The sequence below is a fragment of the Channa argus genome, chromosome 19, assembly GCF_033026475.1.
Source record: "Channa argus isolate prfri chromosome 19, Channa argus male v1.0, whole genome shotgun sequence".
In the NCBI taxonomy this organism is placed as follows: domain Eukaryota; kingdom Metazoa; phylum Chordata; class Actinopteri; order Anabantiformes; family Channidae; genus Channa; species Channa argus.
The window spans coordinates 8979533-9004437 of record NC_090215.1 but is presented as its reverse complement, the minus strand read 5'-3'; the positions used below and the strand labels follow the sequence as shown (position 1 = coordinate 9004437).

General features: G+C 40.0%; 2 protein-coding genes across 3 annotated transcripts in view; one reads left to right on the top strand and one right to left on the bottom strand.

The window, feature by feature from the left end:
- The first annotated feature begins 50 nt into the window (after positions 1 to 50).
- pex2 (peroxisomal biogenesis factor 2) lies at positions 51 to 7945 on the top strand. Its single transcript, XM_067486837.1, has 2 exons — positions 51 to 153; positions 5929 to 7945. Exons 1-2 carry the CDS (start codon positions 150 to 152, stop codon positions 6912 to 6914), a joined length of 990 nt encoding a protein of 329 aa, XP_067342938.1. The 5' UTR covers positions 51 to 149; the 3' UTR covers positions 6915 to 7945.
- Positions 7946 to 22860: 14915 nt separating this feature from the next.
- zfhx4 (zinc finger homeobox 4) overlaps positions 22861 to 24905 on the bottom strand; it is an 82261-nt gene continuing 80216 nt past the window's right edge. For both annotated transcript variants that reach the window (XM_067485937.1, XM_067485936.1), the window contains exon 12: positions 22861 to 24905. This exon is cut by the window's right edge and continues 2338 nt beyond it. The gene's annotated coding sequence lies outside the window, so the exon portion shown is untranslated.

Genomic DNA, 24905 nt, shown 5'->3' with positions numbered 1-24905 from the left:
CACGGGCACCGTAATCGTGACCTTCGTGCAAACCATTGGTGATATTTCTTTTAGGGGCGGGGTTAAGATGTACAACACGGAAGTATAGATTGTTTTCGTCGAGTTGGGGAAGACTGGGCTATAGTAGCGTTGCCTTCTGTTTAAAAGAAATGTGTAAGTATACCTATTTGTGTTTAAAGAACACTAATCCGTGGTATTTCCTCAGAAAGCTCACATGTGGCACGTCTCGTTCCTACTGTACGGAGTCTCGACCTAACATTTTCCCCTCGTCGTTGCTGCCTTTTCGCCTATATTTTTATCGATGTTCACACGAGTTATTGTGAATTAGCATTCATTAGGAGCTCTCTGAAGCTATATTTCAACTGCAACTTTGGGTGGTACCCTGGCGATTCGGTGTGTTTTTTCAGAGGATGCTCTGCTGCTCTGCACATGGTTCTATTATTTCCCCAAATAATCAGTGCCCGGGATCAAAACCATCCACATTGAGATTCAAGGCAACGTTGATCTTATTGATTTTTTAGACTACTTAGTTCATTTCTCTCATGTCAATCATCACTCCTCTACTCTTATCTGCCTCATGGTTAAATTTCTTTTTTCCAGGGGCTTCGACTGCACTGCTAACACACACTCTGCCAAACCCTAATCCCTACTGTGATTATCACATAATGCTCTTGCCTTATTATCAAAATGGAGCAGATTTGGATTATAGTTGTTGGTAAAGACTGATGTGCAAAAGTTTAAATTAAGAGACAATGCTGTTTTAAAGACAACATAGTTTAGCTGACTGCATGAGATTGAAGTATAGGTGCATGCATCAAGAGCACTAAACATTTGGTTTAATGAGTGTGTTTTTAAGGGAGTCATTGAAGTTTAAATTATCTGTCATCTCACTGTGGGATCATGAGTTCATTTCATACAGTGATAAAGGCGGTAGAGTTTTCATTGTACTCATGGTGAAAGTATTTCACTTTTAATAGAATACTAGTAGGTTTTTGGCAACAATAAAAACATACGCACATGCCAAAGGGTTTTGTGAAAGTTGTGTTCTAACTAATCAGCCATGTTTGAGAAACTGATATGATTTATATCATCTCGGTAGCTTAATGGGTAGAGCAGCAGGATGAGATGCAGAAGTCAGCGGGATCAAATCCCAGACTATCCACCAGCCGTGTCCCAGCACTAGCTCCATGGGCGACCCCCATGGCTGTCCTACATTGTGCTGTCTTTTGGACATTGGAATACCTTTGGGTTTGACTGTTGATATACTCTTAAATCTCTCATCATGCAGTGGCCTCCAAATTTATTTTGATATGACAGAAGATAAAGTAGCTCCACCTAATTTCTGAATTTCTGTTCCTACATACGTTTTAATTGTGGCACAGATTGAAAAAAACAGACCAAATGGGTTCTTTTTTATTGTTACTGTGTTTTCTTTGCATAAAGAGAAGCTAAGAAGTGTGCTGATAAAATATTCCCCAGGATAACACATTTTATTTGCATGAGGTGAGGCCTCGGTGCTTTCTCATTGACTCCTAAGACGCAATTTCAGTTCTCTCATTTATTATTTCCACTTTTTTGTTCACATTCATTGTGCTTCTCCGCCCTCTAAATGTTTCATGACTTTTTAAGTTGTTTTTTGCAAACCCCCTGTACTTATTACTCATACAGCCTTAGCATACTCAACCTTCATACTCATGAAATCAATTAATTCTCTTAAATAATTTACCTTCTGAGCAGACCAGATTAAGCAGAGCACTTTTTTTGTGTGTCAGATGTGATGTTCCATTGTGCATTTTTTGTGTTCAGGCATTAACTTGGCCCTCACCCCATTGCTCGGAGGAGTCTTGGGTGATTAGAGGGAGAGAACCTTGATAAAGTATTAGTATGTGACACAGAGACACACACACACACACACACACACAGTCTAAAGACTCCTATGTGCATTTGCACACATTCATTTTTCATGAAACAGACTCATAACAATTAGTCTGGTTACCGCCTGGGTAATCTTGGTGTCCCTGTAATGCCTGTGGTCTGCTGTATGACATCACTCTCTGAAAGTTCTAAATCTGACATTCTCATCCGTTTTCGTAGTGAGGACATTAGCAGGCCTCATCTAATAGGCCTGCACTCATTCCTGGCAACAGAAGGGCAATAAAGTGAGGGGGTGGAGAGTTTTAAAAGAAAACGTGACTGGAGTGCTCAGAGAAATAGGTTTTACTCACCACAGCTGTTACACAAATTAATTTACATGAGAAGGAGAAGAAAATTTGTAATCTAGCATGCATTGCCAAGGCATAGTGTATTTCTTGCTACAAGCATCATAGAAAGTCAAGTGAACATTTATGCATTTCCTTTCCGCAATTATGTTAATAGCCATAGCTAAGTGCAACGGAATTTTAACACTACAACGCACCAACTAAATTGAGACTTTTGGACATATAGTTTCCAATTGGCATGGAATGACCTGCGAGTGCTATCAGAGCACTTGTCTGCTGCAAAAAAGCAAACCACAGTCCCCCTGAGATACTCCACCTACCTAGCTTCCCCCATTCTTTACTCTAGTCCCCTGGCCTAAGCATCCCCACCCTCTTTAGACGCCAAACTCAAGGTCAAAAAGGAAGTGCAGCCTTTCTGCTCTCTATAGACTTTGGCCCGGACTTCTAGCTCAGAATGGCTGAGCAGTGTATTTTTCACAAATGACCCTGCACCCCCACCTTTCTTTATTGTGACAGTCAGTTTCAAGGTCAGCTTCAAAGGAGAGGTTTGTGTTTGTCTGTTTTTCCCGTCCCTCATTTTGCCTTTTTAGCTATCCTTGCCCCCATTTTTTTTCCTTCACCATATCAATAGACAGTAGCTCCAGTTTCCCAGCTGGGAGTTTTATGAAGTGCTGTCTAACGTGTCTGACCGTCTTTCTATTGGGTAACTGTCGTCACAACATGTTGTCTAGTTTCCAGAGGGCCCAGTGCAGCTTTGAGGCTTCAGTCTGATGCTAGGTGCGCTTTTGTTGCCTCTTCTCTCCTTCCTGACACTGGTCATGGCTCACTTTGCCTTAAAGCAATGTTGCAATGTGTTCCCTCTCAGATCGGATGTTGCTATGGTAGTCAACCTTGAATCAGTGCACTTTGTCTGAACAAGATGCACAGGGTAAGGGAAAGGGGGAAGAAAAATCTAATCTGCCCGGAATCAGAATACCCTTTAATGTTCCCAGGAAGTTGCTTCTTTTTAAGCAATTTAGGCAACTCTGATAGAAAAGCCAGACCCTCGACTTGAGGTGATTTGCCTTTGATTTCCAGTAAACTCTTGTAACCTGCCCTCTGACTCTGTTGGATGTCTGCCACCAACTCTCCAAGAGAGGGCATTTTGGCTCTAGGATTCATTGGTTGGCTGACCCATGAGAGAATTATCAAGTCAATATATTACATCTGGTGTGTGTGAGTGAATACATCAGAGAAGTACTCTGTCTGCTTGTATCACTGTGTACTTTGTGTGTGCAAATGCTGCTGTCTGTACACATACGATGTCAGTACTCTGTAAACACTGGCATTGACTGTGACTTTTGACTATTACATAAGGAACATGGATTTCCAGCTGTCCACGTTAAAAGCCCTGTAAATTCAAATGCTTAATTTGTATAGGCAGCCCGGCATTGACTGAAGTGTCTGCTTGTTATATATTTGGCAAGTGCTGCAAGTCTGAAGGGAAGCTGTCAATAGCAATCCCAGCTATTGATATGGCAGTGGGCAGGAGATGTTACTTGGCCCCCGACTCCAGCATCCCTCTGATCCCTCTACATCATAATTACATTAATATTGACAGACTCCTGACAATAGTTACATTACTATTGATAGGTGGCTGTCAATACCGTGTTTTCCCAAATAAAACATATTCATTCATAACTTGTAAACTGCTCGATAAAGGCTTTGAAAAGAATATTGGACCCGGCCGGGGTTACTCTCTCGAGAGGGCTTTTGTGTTTGTGTGTGTGTGTTTGTGTGTACGTGTCCTTCTGTGTGAACAAAATTTAGTTCTGTGCCATCATTATGAGGACATTTCTTCCAGTCTTCACAGGTTCAAATATTTGATACTTGTATTTTTAGGGTTTATGGGTAGAATTAAGTTATGGATATTATAAAGGATTTGGTTAGCCATTCCATCGTGGTAGGTATGGCTAGGGTAAGGGGTTAGGGAACCAATTATGTCAGTGTCCCCAACTTTAAAACTATGTCAAATATAGAACTATGGTCTAATTAGCTTAGCTCTGTATTAGAGCTCTGCATCATTCAAGGCTACCTTTGACATTCAGTACACACACACTCACACACAGACACAGGAACATAATCTGCACATTTGTCCCCATCGAGGAAAAACTTTCAGATTATACTAAACAAATGGTGCCTGTTTATTGGTTAGCATATGCATTCAGACTAGCTTTCTCTCTTTTTTTCTTTAATCCAAACTCGACTTCCATCACAGGCGAGGTTCGTTCTAGTCACTAAACATGGCAGCATTTCAAATGCAGCTCAATGAATTTGTCACACATGCTTACTTCAGCATGAACTCAGTCTTTTTGCTAATTCTAACTTTGTTGGACGGTGTATCCTGGCTCTATTGAAACGTCGTGAATGCACAGATGGTCCTGTGCACCACAATAAACAAAGCATTGCCACTACATATTAGAATGTTTTTTACTTTACCTCCTTGAGAAATGTCTAAAGTGACCATGATCTCTCTCTCTTTCTGTCAAGACTGCCATATTTACCCAGCTGAAATCTCTTTTAAAGCTTCGTGACAAATCCTGTTCAGCAAGACACAAAAGCCACTGTCAAAAAAAGGCCCCTCTCTCTCTCTTTCTCTCTCTCTCTCTGTGGTCTTCTTGCTCTGTCTCTCAATGTGTTAGTTAGTCTTCCACTTCTTAAGCGTTTCATTTGAGGAAAGGCCAGATAACACTGGGGGAACTGTGAGCAGTTTGGAATCGTATGCAGCACAAAATAGCCCACACATCACAATGGTGAGATCCCATATGGAGTCAGCTCTAGAGGAAGGAAAATTGTTCCACATTTGGCAGATGTTTACGGTGTACCAGAGACTGTGCCGTTAGCCTAATCCCTAGTGATGTGATTTGTACACACACCCCTATCTCCAGGGGGAGCAGGCAGCAAGAGCCCCTGGGCTGTGCCTCCTATGTATGTGTGTGTGTGTTTGTGTACATGTACACGTCTTTCTGGGGTTGTGTTGATACATTTTAGTTGAAAGCTATTGCTGTGGGGACATTTTGGCCAGTCATGAAAATTTCAATGACCTGTTTGAGGTTAAGGTTAAAATTAGGTTTAGGTGTACGAATTTAGTTGTGATGGTTAGAGTAAGGATTCAGAAAAAGTGTTATGCCACTGAGCGTCCTTACAAGTCTAGTAAGACCACCATGTATGTGTTGGTTTGTGTATTTTGCATTTGGCTGGAGACAGTAGTCTGAAACTCCCTGCTCCTCTGCATTGCTCAACTCTAAGGTAGCATTAAGGATGGGTCTTACATGTGAAAAGTGATTTCCGTTCCTATTTATAAAGAGAAAATAATCTTCCTAACAGGATGGGCTTCACCTCCAGGGTCTTATTCCTCCCAACAACCGAGCCATCCTTTAATAGTTCATCTGTATAGTGCCTCTGTATATAGTGTTGCCCATGTCTTTTAATACAATCTAAATCTCAGGTGAAATGTGCCATTTGACGTTCCATGATTATTGTCAGTTTTAAGGAAAATTATTATGTAAAGTTATAGTTTTTTGTTTTTGTGTTGTTGGGGTTTTTTTTTTCACAACCTGGATCTTGCGTCTGTTTTATGGTCCATCATTGGGGATATTATTTTACTTTCTATGTGTATGAACTGTAAAATTGAATTCATCCAAACAGTTTTTTGTTATATTTTTTCCAGCCGGCTTAGAAGCAAATAACAACCCAAAATGGATAGCTGCAAGTTCTGATCCAGAGAAGGATGCTGACCCAAAGACCCCAGTATTACGCATCAGTCAGCTGGATGCCCTCGAGCTAGACTCAGCCCTTGAACAACTTGTATGGACCCAGTTCTCCCAATGCTTCCAGAACTGCCGTCCAGGCCTGCTCACCCCTGTGGAGCCTGAACTGAAAGCTCTGCTCCAGCTGCTCCTGTGGAGATTCACTCTGTACCGCAGCAGTGCCACTGTGGGCCAATCTTTACTGAGCCTGCGCTACCACAACAACCTTTCCTTGTCTCCCCGTTACAGACCTCTGTCTCGCAGGCAGAAGTTGAGCCTAGGCTTGCTCACTGTGGGCCCCCGCTGGCTTCAGGAGCGTTCCCACAGCCTGCTGATGTGTTTGGGTTTGAGTCCTGGAGGGCCTTTATCTCAAAGAGACTGTGGTTTACTCCAACGGGGTCTCTGCAGTAGCCTAACCCTTGTTTCTACTGTTGCCCAAATAGCAAGTCTCATCAACTTCCTTGTGTTCCTACGGAGAGGTCAACATCCTGTTCTAGCTGAAAGGATCGCGGGAGCTCGGGCAGTTTTCAGCAAATCCAACATTGTTCGAGACATAACCTACCAGTACATGAACCGGGAGCTGCTGTGGCACGGTTTCGCTGAGTTCCTAATCTTCTTGTTACCACTGATAAATACAAGAAGATTAAAGGCTGTGGTGTCTTCGATTGTTTTTGGAGAACGTGCTGATAGGGAAAGAGTGGAAGAAGGGAAAGGTGTGTGGAAAGAGTGTGGACTGTGTAGAGAGTGGCCCACTATGCCTCACACAGTGGGCTGCCATCATGTATTTTGTTACTATTGCATCAGAAGTCACAGCATTGCAGACACTTGCCTCACCTGTCCCAAATGTGGCGCAGAGGCAGGGCAGCCCATGCCGGTGAAGTTGGAAGTGGAGATGATTCGCACGTGATGATGTGAAGTCAAGGTTGAGTTTATATTGAAATTAAGGGGATCGTTTATAAGGTATATTACAAATTGAAGAACTATACATTGACACTGTGACAAATAAAAATTATTTTGTGATCGAAGCCTGTTTTTTAAAAAAAAACATTGACTTATTATACATATCTATTGTGTACAGGTTTATGACTGGACTTCACTCTTTATGATGTCTAATAATAATAATAATAATAATTTCTGCACACACATCGACCTGCTATGTTTAATGTATGTGTGCATATATTGACTATCCCCTGCCCCTTTCCTTTCTCCAGCTGGACTTTGGACAGAACTATTTGTCTTTAGTGCAGTGGACAGACTACAGAGAACCACACAGAGCATATATTTGATGAGTGAACGTGTTGATTTATGCTCAAAATTGGCTCTGTGTTAGTGCGCGTGTGTGTTTGTTGAAATGGGAATATTTGTTCTGATGAAAAATGCAGAAAGTCAGCTGAATAAATAATGGGAGGAATTTCTGATGCCTCTCATCATGGCCAAATTAGCATTTGTTGTGTATTTTGTGCCTAAATTGTATTTCAACATCATTAAAATTGATAGAGTGCTACCTCTTGGGTGTTTATTTAGTTAAGTGGAGGAGAGAGATGAGGGAAAGTTATAACAATCAGCACACTTCTCTCTAGACAGGCCTGGTCGTTCTAACTCCCATTATCCGTTTTCACAGCACCCCAACATGCTCAAGATCAAGGGTGCAGCCGGGGGCTTGGATTGACTCACACACACATACACTTGACAGCCAGCCTTTCGTTTCCCTTGGCCTTTCTCTCTTATGCTGCCTTTCCATCTCTCTCCCTCTGTAATCTCTAGGGCCCTCGCCCTTATAAGACTGTAGTAAACTGTACCAAAACCCTGGCAGTCGTCTCCTTCCTTGCAGGCGAATTACTCTCTAATCCCTGTAATGAGTCCAAAGATGCTTATTTATGCTGGAGTTAACCTCCACCAGTGAGCCAAGCCCCAGGCCAAACGCACCCCAGCTGAGTGAAGCCTTTCCTGGGCTGACAAGAGAGAAGTGTGGTGGGGGGGGGGGGATACCTCCCACCTCTCCTTCCCTCCCCCTTCCTCCCCTCTCCAGCTCTGATCACTAGAGCTTAATTGCTGATTGCTGAGACAATCAATCGGAACTGCAGGCATGATAGAAAGCCTATTGCGCAGAGCTGGTCTCAGATCTACTGGCTCGGAAAAACATACACACATTTGCACTCAGATGAGGTTTCTGCTTCTTTTGAAAAGAGAGGATAAAGCATGAAATATTTGTCCTCATGAGGTGCATGAATGCCCTGAAGAATACAGGGTCGGAGTGTTGGCAGGGCGGATTGTTAATTATTTATGTAACTGACCAATGTGATCTTTATTTTTTTCTTCAGCAGGTTTGTACGTGATAAATTGTTCTTGGTGTCAGAGCAAGGCCAAATTTAATATTGTATTGTAAAGCACATATAGAAACATTGAATTAGTGTCTCCAGGTGGGGGTTACAATCCTAAATGGTGATTGGTCTGGTAGAATATAAAAACATCACGTGAATACTTGGACATCCTCTCTCACATCAAGGACATTTTGTCTAATGAATCCTATAGCAAAGCATATCAGTGAGAGACAAGAAAGACTGGCTGTCAATATTTTATGCAGTACATTACATTAATGCACCAGTGAGATTAAGGATGCATATATGATCAACCCTAATGCCACTGGGACATGTCATTGTCTTAACATTCAGACAGATACAATCCAAACCTTTTTGCTTCTCTACAACTCTAATTGAAGTCCCCAATCCCTAGGAAAGAGACAAAGATAAAAAAGAAACATTAAACTCTATTAATTGAGTTAGGCCATGGATTGAATTAGTTGGAAGTTGGAACGGGGCTCTGGACTTAAGGAAGCTAGGGCTCCGTTAAGCCTATCTGTCTTTGGATCTTTTCTAATTCACAGGCTCCGTGTGGAGAAGAAAAAGAGGAAGAAGCCCAGATTCCCAGCGGCTATGCAAAGCAATCTGCACATTCACACACAACCATTTAGGGAGCAAATTGGCCCTGTGCCCCCTCTGACGAAGGTTTTAAGAGAAAGGGAATCAGGGCGTTGAATCCCTAACTAGATCTCCTTCTTTGATGAGCCTCTTTATCCGCCTGTCCCTCATCTCCATTTCTTTGATGTAAGGCATTGATTTTCCTGATTAAATAGTTTTTAAAGTAAAAAGCCTCTTCTAACACTGGGTACTTTACTGTACCTATTGTAGGTTCGTTTGTGTGAATGCTTGTTGAATGGTCCATCTGTGGTATTCTTTAATTGGAACAGAGCCCTTGGCTTGCAGATATTAATAAGGATAGTGCAATTCTTTGATTCGTACATGCATATTTTTCTCTGAAAGAAAGAATGTTATCATTTAGGCTTATGCCTGGCTTTTACCTCTTCATTTAAAATGGCTAGAAGGACTCAGAAAGCCCTATGCATCACTAATGAAATTAAAGAGTAAAAACACCTGCGCTTTTTCACTTCAACAAAATTCCATCTCTGATCCTGCTGCTCACACTGTAAGCTTGTGCCTTACTTTTCAACAGGTAGGGGAATTACATCCCTCTTGTAATGGGAGATATTTCCGACAACTCCAACAACAACATCACTTTCAAAGAATGAATGACATTATTTTCATGCCAAGAAAGGATAAGACAAAAAATGCACCATTTATTTGTTGACACCTCAGAGGAGTTTTGACACCTGTATATTTTTTCATGTGGCATGTCCAATATGTCAATGGGAGTTACAAGTATCTCTCATATTTCATCTATTCAATAAAAGACATGCCAAACATAAAACACCAAAATTCCTCCAAGGTAGTGAAATCCTATGTGTTCTTGAGTTCAGGGCTGTAGCTGCTGCAGCTACCTGTGTTATGAGAGTTCTTTCAACACCTGCTGGGCTTTGGATACCACCGGGCCCAATTATCTTAGTCTGGCTCCTCTTCTTAACCACCTCTTCAGTCTAACAGGTCAGGGGGACAATCAATCACACCTAAAATAAGGAAGTAATTTCCTGAGCTTTTATCGTAGTGTTCAGGTTTTGTCTGGTTGCATTTCACACCTTGAGAAAGATGGACAGCACTGGTTTGGGAAAATATAGAATTTGGCCTTTTCTTTTTTGGTCTCAAGACCCAGGATAATTTGGGATCTATATGCGAACTACAGTATATGTTCACCTCAATGTGTGCAGTTTAGAATAGCAAATACAAAGATCAAGACAATGTACTGAGAGGTACCTTTTTTTTATGATACATCTATAAAGGTTATTCTAGTGTATAACTTTAAAAAGTTTCAGTGTAGGCTGTTTCCTTCTCCACATCAGAAACAAAGATTTCTCTGACAGCAAGCATGCAAAGAGTCAGAAATGTGGAGGCTAGTGTCACACACGTCTAAATAAACAAACTGCATATCCTCTAATCTATATTTATCCATCTTTATAAACCAACATTTTGTGTTTGTACTGTTCATACAAGTGTTGTTTATACTGTACTTCTAGAAACTTGATATACATTAAAATTAGTTTTGATTTTAACACCAAATTACATTTTCTCCCTTGCAGCACCATTGACAAAAGTTTTACTAAATACTCAGAACACAAACAAGTGTCAAACTCTCATTTGCAATGTTGTAAACTATCAAGAAAAGTAAGTTATTTTCGCTGCATCGAATAAAAACTTGTTTTTTTAAATTCATATTTCATTTCTTTTTTCCTTAAACATGGGGCTAAAGAGATGAAAGCAAACTTTACCTGACCTGTGCTCTGATTGGATGAGCTAGGACAGAAGGAGTGAGGGGATTGGACAAATGACCAGAGGGCATCATGGGGGAGATTATATACAGGTGTGTTGTGGTGCGCCTAGGGTAAGATCTATCCAAAGCTTGTTTGTGTGTGTGTGTGTGTGTGTGTGTGTGTGTGTGTGTGTGTGTGTGTGTGTGTGAGTGAGTGAGTGTGCATTTTCCAGTCTGTGCGTGTCTTTAGCCATTTCAGGCCCCTTCCTACTGATGTCTAGAACAGACTAAATGAGCAATAATCTGCACACATCCCTCCAGATGTCCCATTGAATTTCCTGCGGCTTAAGGCACCAGCTGAGCTCTTTGAAAGTTTTGATAACTTCTGCAAATATGATTGAACCTCTGCTTGTTCAGGAATGCAGTGCAGGACACATTGTGCTTAGTCCTATTTCCTCAAAGAGATGAAAAAGGAGGCCTGTGCCCACCTCCAATACAAGTACACCTCTTTGGAACAATATAGTCATATACACTTTTAAAGAGGACTCAAAGAGAAACATCTTTGCTGTGTAGTGTAAAAGATGAGAAATTTAAATTTTATTAGTATAGACTTCTTTTTAGTAAGTTGCTAAATTGAGTAAACATTGTATATGAGAAAGCTGAGATGTGGTTTGTGTCCAGTTTTAAGAAGCACAAATTACATCTCAAGTGCAAAAAAAGGAGGAGCCCCTGTTTTTATATCTTTTTCTTTAGACTGTTTGTAATAACGTTGTGCTTATATATTGTTTTACAGTAGGTCACTTATAGACTAATTCCCATAAATATGTACTCCGTGGCTTCTGATCATTCTGCAATCAGGCAGAAATTGTCAGCAGTGGAGAAAAACAGTGGAGTAGAGCGGATCTTTATTCCCCATTATCTGTCAATCAATTCTCCCACAAGTCCCTCAGTCCACACGAGCAAGCAAACACAAGCAACAGCACATGTAAAGTGACATGAATATCTAATAACCTCCCGCTAATGTGACTACCGTTACATTAAATCAGTTACCAGATCTAACATGTTAAATCTCTGAGCCAAGTTAAGGGCAAAAAACAAAATGTATGAATGTAAACACATTAACAGCCATGGATGGAAGGAATTTCCAATAAACTATACTCACGTGTGTAAAGAAAACAAGCTTGCAAGAACAATATGGAGTTTCTGTCTGAGAAATGTAACAAGAGGAATTTCTAAATTACATGTGTATGCAACACACTGAACAATGAGAACAGCAGGCAGAAAAAGCCTAACACTGTTAAGTACAAGGCTGCCTGGTAATGACAATGTATTTGTGCATTTCAGCATCTTGGAATCTCCAGCTCACAGGGGAAGAAAGAAACACAATTTTTGTGGTTGCCATGGATACCTGTGTGTGAAGGTTTTGCAGCCAGTCTCGACTCCTCTAGGAGATCAGTGAACTGCATGTGTCAACCAGCATTAACCTGCTCAGTCCAACAGATGCACAAAGACACACATGCATAAGAAAGAATTGTAAAACATACACATTAACCTTCTCATGTCAAAATACAGCACAGCGCAATCTCAACTATGGCTTCTAAACACACAAATACACAGTTGTGGGGCTGATATAGGTGCAAAAAGCTGAACCTAGAGTTGAAACCTGATTTAAAAAAATGTACATAGGTTGTGGATTTCATAATCCCCAAACAGACCTCCCTCATAAGACTATAATACAGACTGTATACTTTATTTCTGTGGAGTTTTCTAATTATTTTTTCATTTCTTCATAAAATCTACTGTCCCAAGATTTTCTTTGTTATGTCTCATTTACAGTTCTACATGTACTGTACGACATCGCTGGATTATCATTTGGTAATTAATCTGTTAGCTTTTGCTTGCAAACAAATACAGTATTTCTGTTTATAAAAGGTTTTCTAGCTATTTCTTGAAGTAAGTCTGTTGTCTGAATGTTTTTCATTTTTACATAATACTGTATACTGTACATTTGAATATTACTGTATATCCCTCAAGTCAATCAATCACAATTTTTAAGTTTTATATTTGTGCCACCATCAAAGTATAACCATTTTTATATGTGTATATATTTGTCATAAACAGTTCTTATAGGGAACATCAGTGATCAATATGCACAATAACCATAAGGTGAGTTACATTAGTCTGGCCTAGATCAATCAAAATCCTGATGGCCAGACACTCTTTTCACACTGTAGTCCAGCATGTGTACGTGCTTTTTGTTCCCCAGTATTTGCATAATGAAATAAATATTACTGTGTAAATGTTACTGTTTATTACATTTTAAAATCGACTTTAACACTGTGCAGTAAAAATGCGATACTAATTGGTGAAATTTAAAGCTACAGTATGTACATTTGTATTTAGTAGAGAAATGCTAAATAACTACATACCAGGGTGCAGATACACAGTGTTCACGTCTGAAGGTTTATGAGGCCAATGTCAAAATGATTAACTTGTGTGTAAATATGAGACAGCACGGGCTTTGATACAGTATGACCATTCGACACCCTAGAGTCTGTTTCCTATGAGGCTTTAATATATTTATTAATTACATAGAAATTATTAAATTGTAATATTACATTATTAGGTTTTCTGTTTAATTTTATTACTTTAAATGTGAACCGCCTTATTGCTACTTTTAATAACAATTGTTCATTTATGTTCTACTAAAATCTGACCAACTCAAAATACTAAGTGCTTCAACAAACTCTTAATAGTTGCTTGTATATATTTTTTTTCTTAAGTGTGTTATTTCTAAGTTATCATTTTCTATTCATAGTGAAATAATTGTCAGTGAGTTAACCAAAAAGAATCTGCTAAACTCAACCCAACAAATAAAAGTTGCTTGGAAAATATTGAAGCATATTTTTTTAAGTTTTCTCTGCAGTTTTCATAGTGCATGTGTGGTGCTTTAACTTAACATGTAGAGCATTAAAGCAGGGTAGATGAATGTTCCAACTGGGACCATGTCAGCTAAATTATGCATTTATATTTATATTGTAGCACCCAACAAATTAATATATGTGCATATTATAAGTGACCTTGTTAGAGCAGGGTCAAATATAGTGTGGCATAATTTACAAAATGCAGCCTGTGCCTGTGTCTCACATAATTATGTTGTGTCTTTTTCTTTTTTTTTTCATAACAAAACCCTGGAAATAAAACCAATCATGATGTAATCATCAGTTTTCCAAGATTAAGACTTTTGTGGTTTGGCCACAGTGCAATGCCCTATTCTGGGAAGTAATGCTACTATCTTTAATAACTACACAAATTAATGAAAAAAGGACATAAAATGAGGCCCCTAGGTTTTCAGAATTTCTTGCTAGGAATAAGCTTTTTTTGTCATCTCTACAAACCTGCCAGTACCTTTCTCTGTGGGACCCCTAACTGACACTGTGGGCCCGTTGTTGAGTATTAGGTTCTCAAGTGTTTGTGCTTGTTTTCTGTGCCAAGCTGCTGGAGTTCTCGCTGCCCCATCCACAAATGCCTACACAACATTCAGCAGCTCAAGGAGCACGGCGTGTTTTCCCTCAAAGTCAAATTAAAAAGGTATGCCAGAAAAGAAAGCATATCTGCAATTCAGAACACATTTTTCTATCAGACAGGAGATATATTGCCGACTAAGTATTGTCAGATGTTGGCAAATTCCACATATTTTTCATATCCGGCCCCCTGAAACTTGGGGCCGCTTCAAGACTCAAGGCACATCATCGACAAAGACTCTGTGTGACCTTAGGAGCCCAGGCAGAAATGAACCAAATATCCATTCTGTTTTCTACAAAAATATTTTCTCTGATATAAATGCAATATCACTGGCCATAAATCATTTAGGAATTCATTTGGAAATCATTTGAAAAACACATTTATTTGGGAGGTGTTCATCAATAAACGTGGCTCCTGTGAAAAGTTTTATTTATATATTCATGCATTCAATAGATTCAGTTATTCATGTATTCACTCATTCACAGGGCCTAGTCACTGGCTATGCGTCAGGGCCCCATGTGTATATATCTATATATATATCTATATATATATAAATATATATGTGTGTGTGTGTGTGTGTGTGTGTGTGTGTGTGTGTGTGTGTGAGAGAGAGACCTGCGGTGTAGCCCTGCTCTGCTGCGGGCTCGTGCTGTTCCCCAGGGGGCTCTCATCTTTTACTGAGCCCTGACAGAAGATGGAGGCTGGGAGAGGTTCGCTGCATTAAAAAGCCTTTACCTAGCTCTGATTTATCACCTCTGCCTCACATACACACACACACACACACACACACCTACATACACACACACAAACACACACACACACAAACCCGCCTGCCAACCCCACACCATCTCACCATTCATCGCTGCAGCTACACTCTACACTCTATCAAACACACAGACATGTAGATGCATGTGTGCACACACACACTGAGTCAAATGGACACACGTTCACACACCATCAAACACATACTCGTTCCATCATAAGATGGCTGCCTCGGAGAAAGAGTGAGGGAGCAAGGCGCCGCACTGCACCGCAGTGGTGATTTTGCATTTTAATGGTACCTCTCTTCTCTTCCCTTCAGCCCTCTCTCCCCTCAGTTGGTAATTCTGGTGAGTCACAAGCAGGCAGGCGACAAGCCACCGGCTACCTCACCACAGGAAGATACAGTGACACAATTACAGGACAGCATTTCCTGGGTACGTCACCTGCAAATGGTTGCATTTGAATGTGACAGCCACTGAGAAGGTAAGGAAGGAGAGCAGAAAAAGATGGGTTTCTATTTGTGTGTGCGTGTGTGTGTGCGTGCACTGTGAAAGGAAGTAGATTGTCATTATGCCACCACAAGCAGCATGGAGTCCAAGAGCACAGTCCCTGCACACACACTATGTGAATCTTTAATTGTACATAAAGACCCCCCGACCCCAAACACACACACACACACACGCAAGGAAAAGAGCATGCTTACCAAATTCAAATTCAAAGCTACATGCACACAATATAAATACAGACAAACGTGAGCACTGGTTTTAAAAAGCACTGTACAAAGATACACACATACAAACACACATATCCACAGTGGGAACACAGCACTTTGTCCTTGAGAGGGTCCAAGACTTGGTAATCATATTCATTCATTCATACATATGGGTGGAATACATTCGCTCCATCTACGCTCGAGTTATTGCATGACTGCTGATAAAAACTGGGGTGGGGGTTGGGGCGAGGGAGTGGGGGGGCACAGAATAAATTTAATATCTGAATAAAAATCTTTAGTTTTTTTTAACACACATTTAATACAAGTTGACTACAGAAGAAGTTATAGGTTTAGCATCACAAATTTTTGGCCCTATGCTTTTAATTCAACCTTTGTTCAGCCGTGATATGCCAGGAGAAATCAAGGGCCCCTTTTTTGATTCCTGCACTGGACAGCTGTGGCACGTTGGTCACGACAAAGACAAAGTATCATCTCTCAGGTCAGACTCAATATTTGAAAGAGTATTAGAGGAGCTGTTCATTAATGCACTGGGTTTGAGTAAAACGACACCCATTTTAAGCTGCGCCAAAGTTCCTATTCGCAAGAAGTTTCAAATCAAACCAAAATAAACTTTAAATACAAACCTGCTTTAATATAAACGCCTTTAGTTAAATTAATTCCCATATAAAAACAAAAACAACTCTCTCTGGAGAGCAACAGCCAGCCCAAAACATAAAACGGGTGAGAGTGGTGTTGAAATGTGGTAAAATTTAAGACTTCGTTAGTTTCTACGAAATCTTGTCTTGTACTTGTAAGTTAGTCTGGAGCTTCTCTAATAACGGGTGTGTAGTAAGAACTTTAAACGTTTTGTGTGTGTGCACGTTAGCCAACACTACCTTAGATATCGCAAAAATATTACAAGCAAGCTTCTCCTCCATCATTCACAGCATGTGCGTGTGTATTAAATGTGTGCGTTTGTGGTAAAACAGGAGGAGGAGGAGGAGGAGAGATTGCTGGTAATGGAATAATTTCTCACTTCTTGTAATGGAGGCTGCTGGTGTTAAAGGAATGATGATAATAACACTGCTCAGGCTGAAAATAGGCAGAAATCCCTTGTTTAAATTCTAATTCTATGAATTTTAGAAATTGCGTGATTTCCAAACAGATGAACACAAACACATAATGAGAGAAGCTAGAAGTTTATTTAAATTGCACCAGTGTTTATTAATTACATCCAAACACTACATAAAGTTTCATTCACAAGTTTACACTGGACGCTCATGATCGGTGTGTGTGTGTGATTTGTTTTAAAAAGCAGAAACATTTTGCTACTAATCTGTTGGTGTGTGTGTGTGGTGTGTGTGCCTGCCAAAGAAATGGGGGTTGAGAGGAAGCCTGCTGCAGCTGTTGCCTCCAAAATCATAATTCATTGTTGGGAATGCTACAATCTAGATTACATCTCTTGCAGCTTAAAAGTGTATTTCCCCATAAACAGCATTCCCATCTAGAGCTCGTAAAAATTCATTCGGCTTCAGCATAAACAATCCCTTTGTCCCCTCACCCTTGCATATGTGTGTCTACGTGTATGTGTGTACACATGTATTTGTCCGTATGGCATAAACAATCCCCCTGCTCCCGTCAGGAACACAGAGTGATCCATCAGTTTCTCCACAGAAAACCAATTTCACTGGAGATGTTCAGTTTTTCAAAGACACACACCACCCATCCCTGCAAAGAGGAGAAGGAGAATAGAGGGAGATAAAGAAAGGGGAAAAGAACTGAGAAGAGAAGGCGACATGAAAATTCAAAGAGAAGGATGAGAAGAATACAAGAAACTAAAAAGAGCCATCTTGCTGTGTTTAATAGGACACATTCTTATTTGCTGTCTCATCAGTTCAAAATTGTTCATTTAAACATCTGTGTCCCTACACACATATATGCACCGAGTTGACAAATGTGTAGCGTCTGTCAGATAGGCTTTATGTGACATCTCCCCCCTTCAAAAAAATGACACATTTTCAGTCTCTATACAGTGGTGTTTGTAATAAAAAACAGACTAAAGATGAGGGATGAGGGGGAAAAAAAAGAGAAAGTCTCACTTTTGACCGCTAAAGCTTGAAGTGTGGAATTATAAGCGCAGAGCAAGGCATGCTGTGGCGGCCCAGTTTTGTAGAAGCGGGCAGATGACAACATAATTACAGAGAGTCATCTCATAACACGTGATTAAACAAACAATGCATGTCCTCTCCTCCTAAGGTCCCTGTTTCTAACGTCCTTTGTTTTCATGCATGTGTCTGCTGAACAGCGGTGTTGCGTGTGTTTGTGCTCGCAAGAGGGAAAAGGAAGCGAATCTATGCACATATGTGAACATATGAAAGCTCGCACAGACATAGCCAGACGGAAATATTATATGCAGACAAACAGGCAATGGACAGCAGGCTAATGTATCTTTGAGGTAATGGGCTTAAGTTAAAACAAGATGAGAAAAGCCTTCATTTCAGAGGAGCTGCATTGCCACTAATGACTAGAGGGCCTCCAACTGCCATCTCAGCCTATTATAACTTGGAGATGGCTCTTCTGTGTTTTTAAAGATGAATGCAAATTAAAACGCATTAGGCTACATTCATTTGCGGTCTTTGGCATATAGGCCACTTTTGGTCCGAGGGCCACTTAAGACAGCCTTATTTCTTCAAATGACCTTGAAATCAAAGAAAGAGTAAGTTTTAATGATTTAGAGGGCTCTAAAAGACTGAAAAGGAAAAGCAACACAGAGCCTCATTAAAAATTTCATTTAAACATTAAAAAAGCTTTTTGTTACAAATGTTCCCGCTAGGATGCTGAGTTGATATACAAAGAGAACCGTAAGAATGGCCCAGCATCTGAGTCAATTTGATGTCAGTGCATCTCCTCATCCATTCATCAGTGATTGTGTAAATTACAAGGCATGCTTATTTGGCTACTTTATAATTTTCTTTGTGAGACTGGGGTGTGTGTGTGATGAACGATGAGCTGTGGAGCATTGTGATTTGGTGCAGGGCCTGTGAATGACCTGGGGAATGCATCGTGTCGCTTTATATTTAGCTTCTATTTCCTCACCGCCTGCTCTTCTGCTGCGCATGGTATGATTTCAGTTTGTGAGGGTGCGTGTGTGTGTGTGTGTGTGTATGTTAACAAAGGGTGAGACATACCCCATCACCCCCTAAAATTTCTTTATTCCCTCCTCCATTGCTCCCTTATTTCCCCAACGACTCGGCGTGCCTTGTAAAAACCTTAGCCTGGCTGCTCGGCACCCTTTAAAATGTAAAGTAATATTATGAAGCCTGGCATGTTGATCTCTGTTACTGTGGTTTTATTTCAGAGGTCCAGTGAATGTCAAGACTGCTGTTCCCATCCGGAGCTAAGAGGGAGTGTGGCAAAATGTTCACTTTACACATTGTTTCCGCACTGAAGTAAAGTATATATGGAACTGTAATACTGTTTGTTTGTTTGTTTGTTACAGGTGTTACGGTATTACAAATGCCAAAAAAAAGGGAAAATGAGCCACATATTTTTCAGTTTCTGGCACACAGATCCAACCCCTCCATAACTTCACCTCTCATGTGTTTAGTTATTTACAGCCCTGACAACAAAAAGCCTTGAACTGTTCAGCAAACTACACAGCACCCTTTGTGTCACAGGCAAAACAGGAAATCAGGCTTTTGTCCGCTCGAGATGGCATCAAAAAACACCTTGTTTCATCTGTCTTAAGCAATCCCATCTTGACGCCTTCACATGTCCCCATGTGGGGCTGTGCCGCTCCTCAGAACAGATTGGGAAACAGCACAAACGATCTGCCGGGGAAGTCCCAGCGGGCTGCCATAACATGCTCCTTTGCCGACGTACCTCTGTTGCACTGAGCCCATGTTTGATTTCTCTCAGGTTGCCCCTCCTTTTCTTTCTCTCCTGCTCTCACTCTCACTCTCACTTCTATCACTTGCTCATTTCGCTGTCTATATCACCTACTTTCTTCCGATCTCCCTGTCCCTGACACTCAGTCTCAGCCTGTTGGCCTGTCTGTCTATGTTTCTCTTTCTTTTTCTCTTAGGCCTTCCTCACTTTCTCTTTCACACATCCTCCTCCTTTTCTTTCGCTTTAAAATATGTGTTAGTTGGCTGTGTGTCTTGTAGAAATGCCAGCAATGATTGTATCCTTCATCCACAATGCAATAATAAGGCAGGTGTACTTCTGCCACATCCATTTTCCTCACCTTCGTTCTTTCTTTTGTACCTCAGAAATGAGGTATTGCAGCAGTAAACACTGAAAGCAGGAAGGCCAAAAGAAAGCAATTCAGAAAAAAAAGATAAGATTGCTTTTTTTCATATGTTAGTTTGTGGGTGGGCTTTGTTGACATCTGCGTAAATCCAGAGAAATGTTGTTAATGTTTATTTCCATTTTAAAGGATGCATCACTGCAAGAATTGTGCCTTTTGCTGCCTGGCGCTGTGTCCTCTTCCCCAGTGATGCAGTGCTGCCAACTGTACAAACAATATTTATCTCATCATTTACTAAAAAAAACACACTGAATTTTCTCCTGGGGGTACGAAGTTGCAAAGTTTTGCAGGATCAGTTGTTAGATGAGTTGAAAAATTGCATTACACCTGTTAACTCTAAAAGAACAGGTTCTGCTTTTGGTGCATATAGGCCCAAATACAGCCAGCAATAAATAATGAGTTTTCGTGTTGAGTATTTGTGCACATGGGACAATGGTTTCCTGATTTCTCAGGTGTAATGCTTTAGTGGATGAATCACAGGTGTAGGAGATATTGTGTGGTGGATGGAACCCAGGTGCTGGAGTTATTTCCAGTCTGTGCCGTTAATCACCAACCTGACGCTGAAATATGGCTTGCATTTTAGTGGTTTTAAAATAGAGTTCCCTTGACTGCATATACTTAGGCAGGGGAATAATAATAATAAGGGCAAGATAAAGTCAAGAGACAGTGAGAATGTTTCGTATGGATGTATGCTGCAAAATGTGTTCTGTTTTTTTTATCAGTGAATGTGGGCTCAAAGTCTGTAAGATAATAGAAACTAAAAAGGATGTGATGCTGTCTGCCTGATAACAATAATTTGACAGTTTCTATTCCTATGCAGCAATCAGGGCTTTGATGTAAGGAGCTGATTAATAACTAACTTCACCAATCCCTGTTAGATTTTATGTGCAAATGCAGCATTCTAAGTAAGAAGAACAAACGAGTGAAGACAAGCGAAGTCCCTCTCTTTCCACAAAACAAGTTCGCTCAACGACGTGTTGTATTTGATAATTTGAATTCCATAGACGGGCCCATACATGAATATATTGTAAATGGAAAACACAAACCCATGCATTGGGATTGTTTTAAAGCAAATGTATTCTTCCTTTGTAGCTGTTGTTGTTAAAATGTCTTTTTGCCATAGTTTGTGGAAGAGTCAGCTATGACAAAGGTTTACATGAGAAACAGACTGTCTAAATATCCGATTATAAGCTGTTTATCCTCGTTAAAGGACGACAACATAGTAACGCCAATATGCAAGTGGCCTCAGATGTGATGTTGGTCAATATCTATTGACAGACAAATCATTGTTGTTGTTCTTTCTTTTCGTCATTGTCCAGCCCCAATGCATGAGGGGCTAAACTGGCAGTGAATGTGATTGGATTTTCGGTCTCTGTCATTAAATTCCCATGCGGGGAATACTAATTCCAGTATTTAGTGTGGTGATGCTAGAGCTTGCTTTCATCTTAAACAGATTCCAGTGTAATTAGATTGGGCATGTGGGGGGTGGTGGATGTATCCGTCTGGACTAATCCCTGCCTCTCTGTCCCAAACATTGTATTATCCAGAGAAAATCCATTGGCTGCAGGCTATTCAAAGCCAGATCTGACTCTACTGCTGCTTCTGTACTGTATCATCTGGAAAGCTGTGGCTAGAAGGCTGCACTATGCCATGAGGGTAGAACCTAATGGTCATGAGTGATGTATGGGTTGCAGAAACCCCCATTTAGAATTTACAGTAAACCTTTTATCGTGTATTCAGGGCAAGATCTCTCACTGCTGTGGCCTCTTTAGCAAAGCTGTGTCTGAACTACCATGAACTACTCTTCTCGTCAGAGGTCCTTTTTATTCTAGGACAGTGCAGTTAGGAACTGGAATTGGGTGGCCCCTAAATAGGGTCCGATAAAAGTGACTTTCTTATAAGGTTTTGTGTTTGGTTTCACCTATAAATCAGAAATTTAAATTTGGCAAATAGCACACTTGTGTATACCCTTATGTACACAAAAACCCACGCACATTTATACAGATCTTACTGTCTTCCTGCTTGAGTTATTGGCACACCACAGTGCAAACCCGGTGTAAAGAAGTCCTTCTTCTATGCGCTGAGAACGCCAGAAAAATGAAAGGCCTTCAGCCATTGTTCTCCACAAAGGTCAAATGCAATTCAATCCCGTAATATGTGGGGGGAGCCCTACCTCGACAACTGCCTGTGCTTTAAGGGTGAGAAACAGGAAAGGGCCATTCAGCAGAACAGTTGCACCCTGCGAGCCGAGCACATTCGTCAAGGGCGAGGGGTGAAGTCAGAAGGTGGGGGGGGGGAGTAGAGTAAAAAGCTGTTTTTAAGGCTTTTACATGTCGTGGCTGTTTCAGTGCACACTGAAGTGTGTCGAGCGAAACAATAAAGGCCACAACCGATTCTGCTGGAGTGAAAAGATTCTCATCTTCCCCCTCAGTTTTGCTGCCCTTGTGAAATTTCATTAGGTGGATTTAACGACTTGTGAATGTCGACTTTCTCCGTGACCCTGACACTGGTGGCGGACACGTCTTACTGGCAGGGTGTGATGTATTGTGTTTAGGCATTCCTGAGTTGCAATTTTTAATGCGACAGCATCCGTTGACCTCAAGTCTAAAAAGATCTGAGGTCAAACAGATACTATCCATCTGTAGCACTGCCAATTAAACTCTGAAATATGACGATATGCATCTCACATATTGACATTATGAGAATATTTATCGATACGATAATTTTACATATTGCATTATAATGCCTGGCAGCACAATGTGATTATATTTGCTTGTAACTCATTCTAAGCTTCATAAGAACGTGACAAAGAGATAATTAAATGAAAAATATTTGATGCGACCAAACTGGTTTGCAGATACAGTTTTTAATGTATCACAACAATGAGCAACAAACATACTTGATGAACTATTTCCAGAAGTTGTTCAAATACCATCTACAATAAACGTCATTTCAACTATGACAACAGGTCTGTGACAAAATAAAAAAAAGGTTTCAAAACCATGTTATTACCGTGATACGGTACAGTTGAGACCTCAAACAGTACAGTAACAAAAACTAATGCGACTACTCTCTATATATAAAACATCAATAACATTTTTGGTTTAGTTTATTTAAAGTTTTAGCCATAGGGGCTTCTTCTTATTAAAACCTCAGGGTGCATTTCCTATGTAACCCAGATGTTGAAGAGTACATATTGTGTAGGATATGATTGCGCCATGAAAATCCCTTTGACATCCAGAAGAACAATTCCAGTTTCAACCTTTTGAAGGCTGTCCCCATAAACATGACACAATCCATCCATTTTTTTAAAAAGTTCTTTTTTTTTTCTTTTTGGCTGCTGTGCAGTTGCAATATCTATGTACAGTTATATTGTTGGACAATCCTTTTTGTTGGTTTGTTAGCTTTTACCAGTCCTTGATGTGGAAAGCGTCCTGTCTGATGCTAACATCTTAGCACATGATGCTAGCTGACAGTTCAGTCTTATCATGCTGAGCCACAGAGTGGGGAAAGGCAAAAAGCCAGAGTTGTAAAAGCCTTTGGAATAAGGACAGTCGCTCATGTTTGTACAATGGCAGAATTGCACCTTCGGAGGCCAGGATGTCTCTTATGAAACACAATCGAAAAGTGTCTTCAGGATTAAAGTAAATGTTAAAATACTAAAAATCCAAAAAATGACATTTAAAAAGCTCACACAGAAAATTAAAAACTGACATTTTGCTTTAAAACTTTGAAAAAACAAAAACAAAACACCTTTACAATAATAAAACAAAAGAGGAAATGTTACTTGATTGAAACAATAACTAAACATGATTTATTTAACCTGTCAAACATTGCATTACATGCTACTTGCTCATCTCAGAATAGGAAATACCAAAAGCAATACAATTTTGCATTTCTTCATATTAATAAATTTGTACCATGCACAGCCAACTACGAATATGTACAACAGCTTAGCTTTCTTTGTTCACAAGCCTTCTTTCATACAAATAGCCTTCTGTTACTTTGGAATGAATCACATTGGTTTCAATTACCAAACTAGAAAGTGATTCGTAAAAAAATTGAACACCCTTTGACAGCTTTCACATTCTTAGTTCCACAGCAAAATAACAAAAGAACGGAAACAAAAAGTAGCAAAGCAATTAATGGATCAGTATTTTGTCTGGTAGAAAGCTAGAGAGAGAATATATGGCAAGCAAAATAACATTACAGAGTAGCAGCAAACTTTGTAAGGTAATACTTTGCAATGTTGAAATCACTAAATGTAGAAAAATTAAAATGATGACTGTAACTGTAGATCATCAGAAGTGCCCAGAGGATTGATGGGAGGATGTCAAGCTATGCACTAAATGGCTGCTTATAGGTGTTAACACTGTTTTAAGTCCTACAAGTACGTGAAAATGTTTTTAATATACAACACAAATGCTGTTGTCCCCCTTTTAAAGCAGCATATTTGCAAATGTAGAGCAAACGATCATACCTTTTTTTAACATTGTGACCAACTTGTACCTTAACAGTTTCAAGTATACAGTACTGCTTTCATCGATGCACCAATTGTTAAATAGGTCTCTAGATTGTTAGGCATCAATCCTATAACAAATATGGACCAATATGCTGCTGCAACAGACACAAATAATAATTAAAACACAAACATACATACATACAAACAGAAAAATCTATTAAATTAACAAATGGCCTACTCAAATAATAAAAAAAACAAAACCAAACAAACAAACAAAACAAAAAATAAAATAAGTGCACTATAGTCCAGACACAAGCAGGTACCGTAACAGTACAGCAATTCACAAATGAAAAATGTTATATTCACATAATCCGAGAGTCTATCAAAACTAGAGTTATTACCTCTTCAGAAAAGGGTGTGGGCAGAGGTA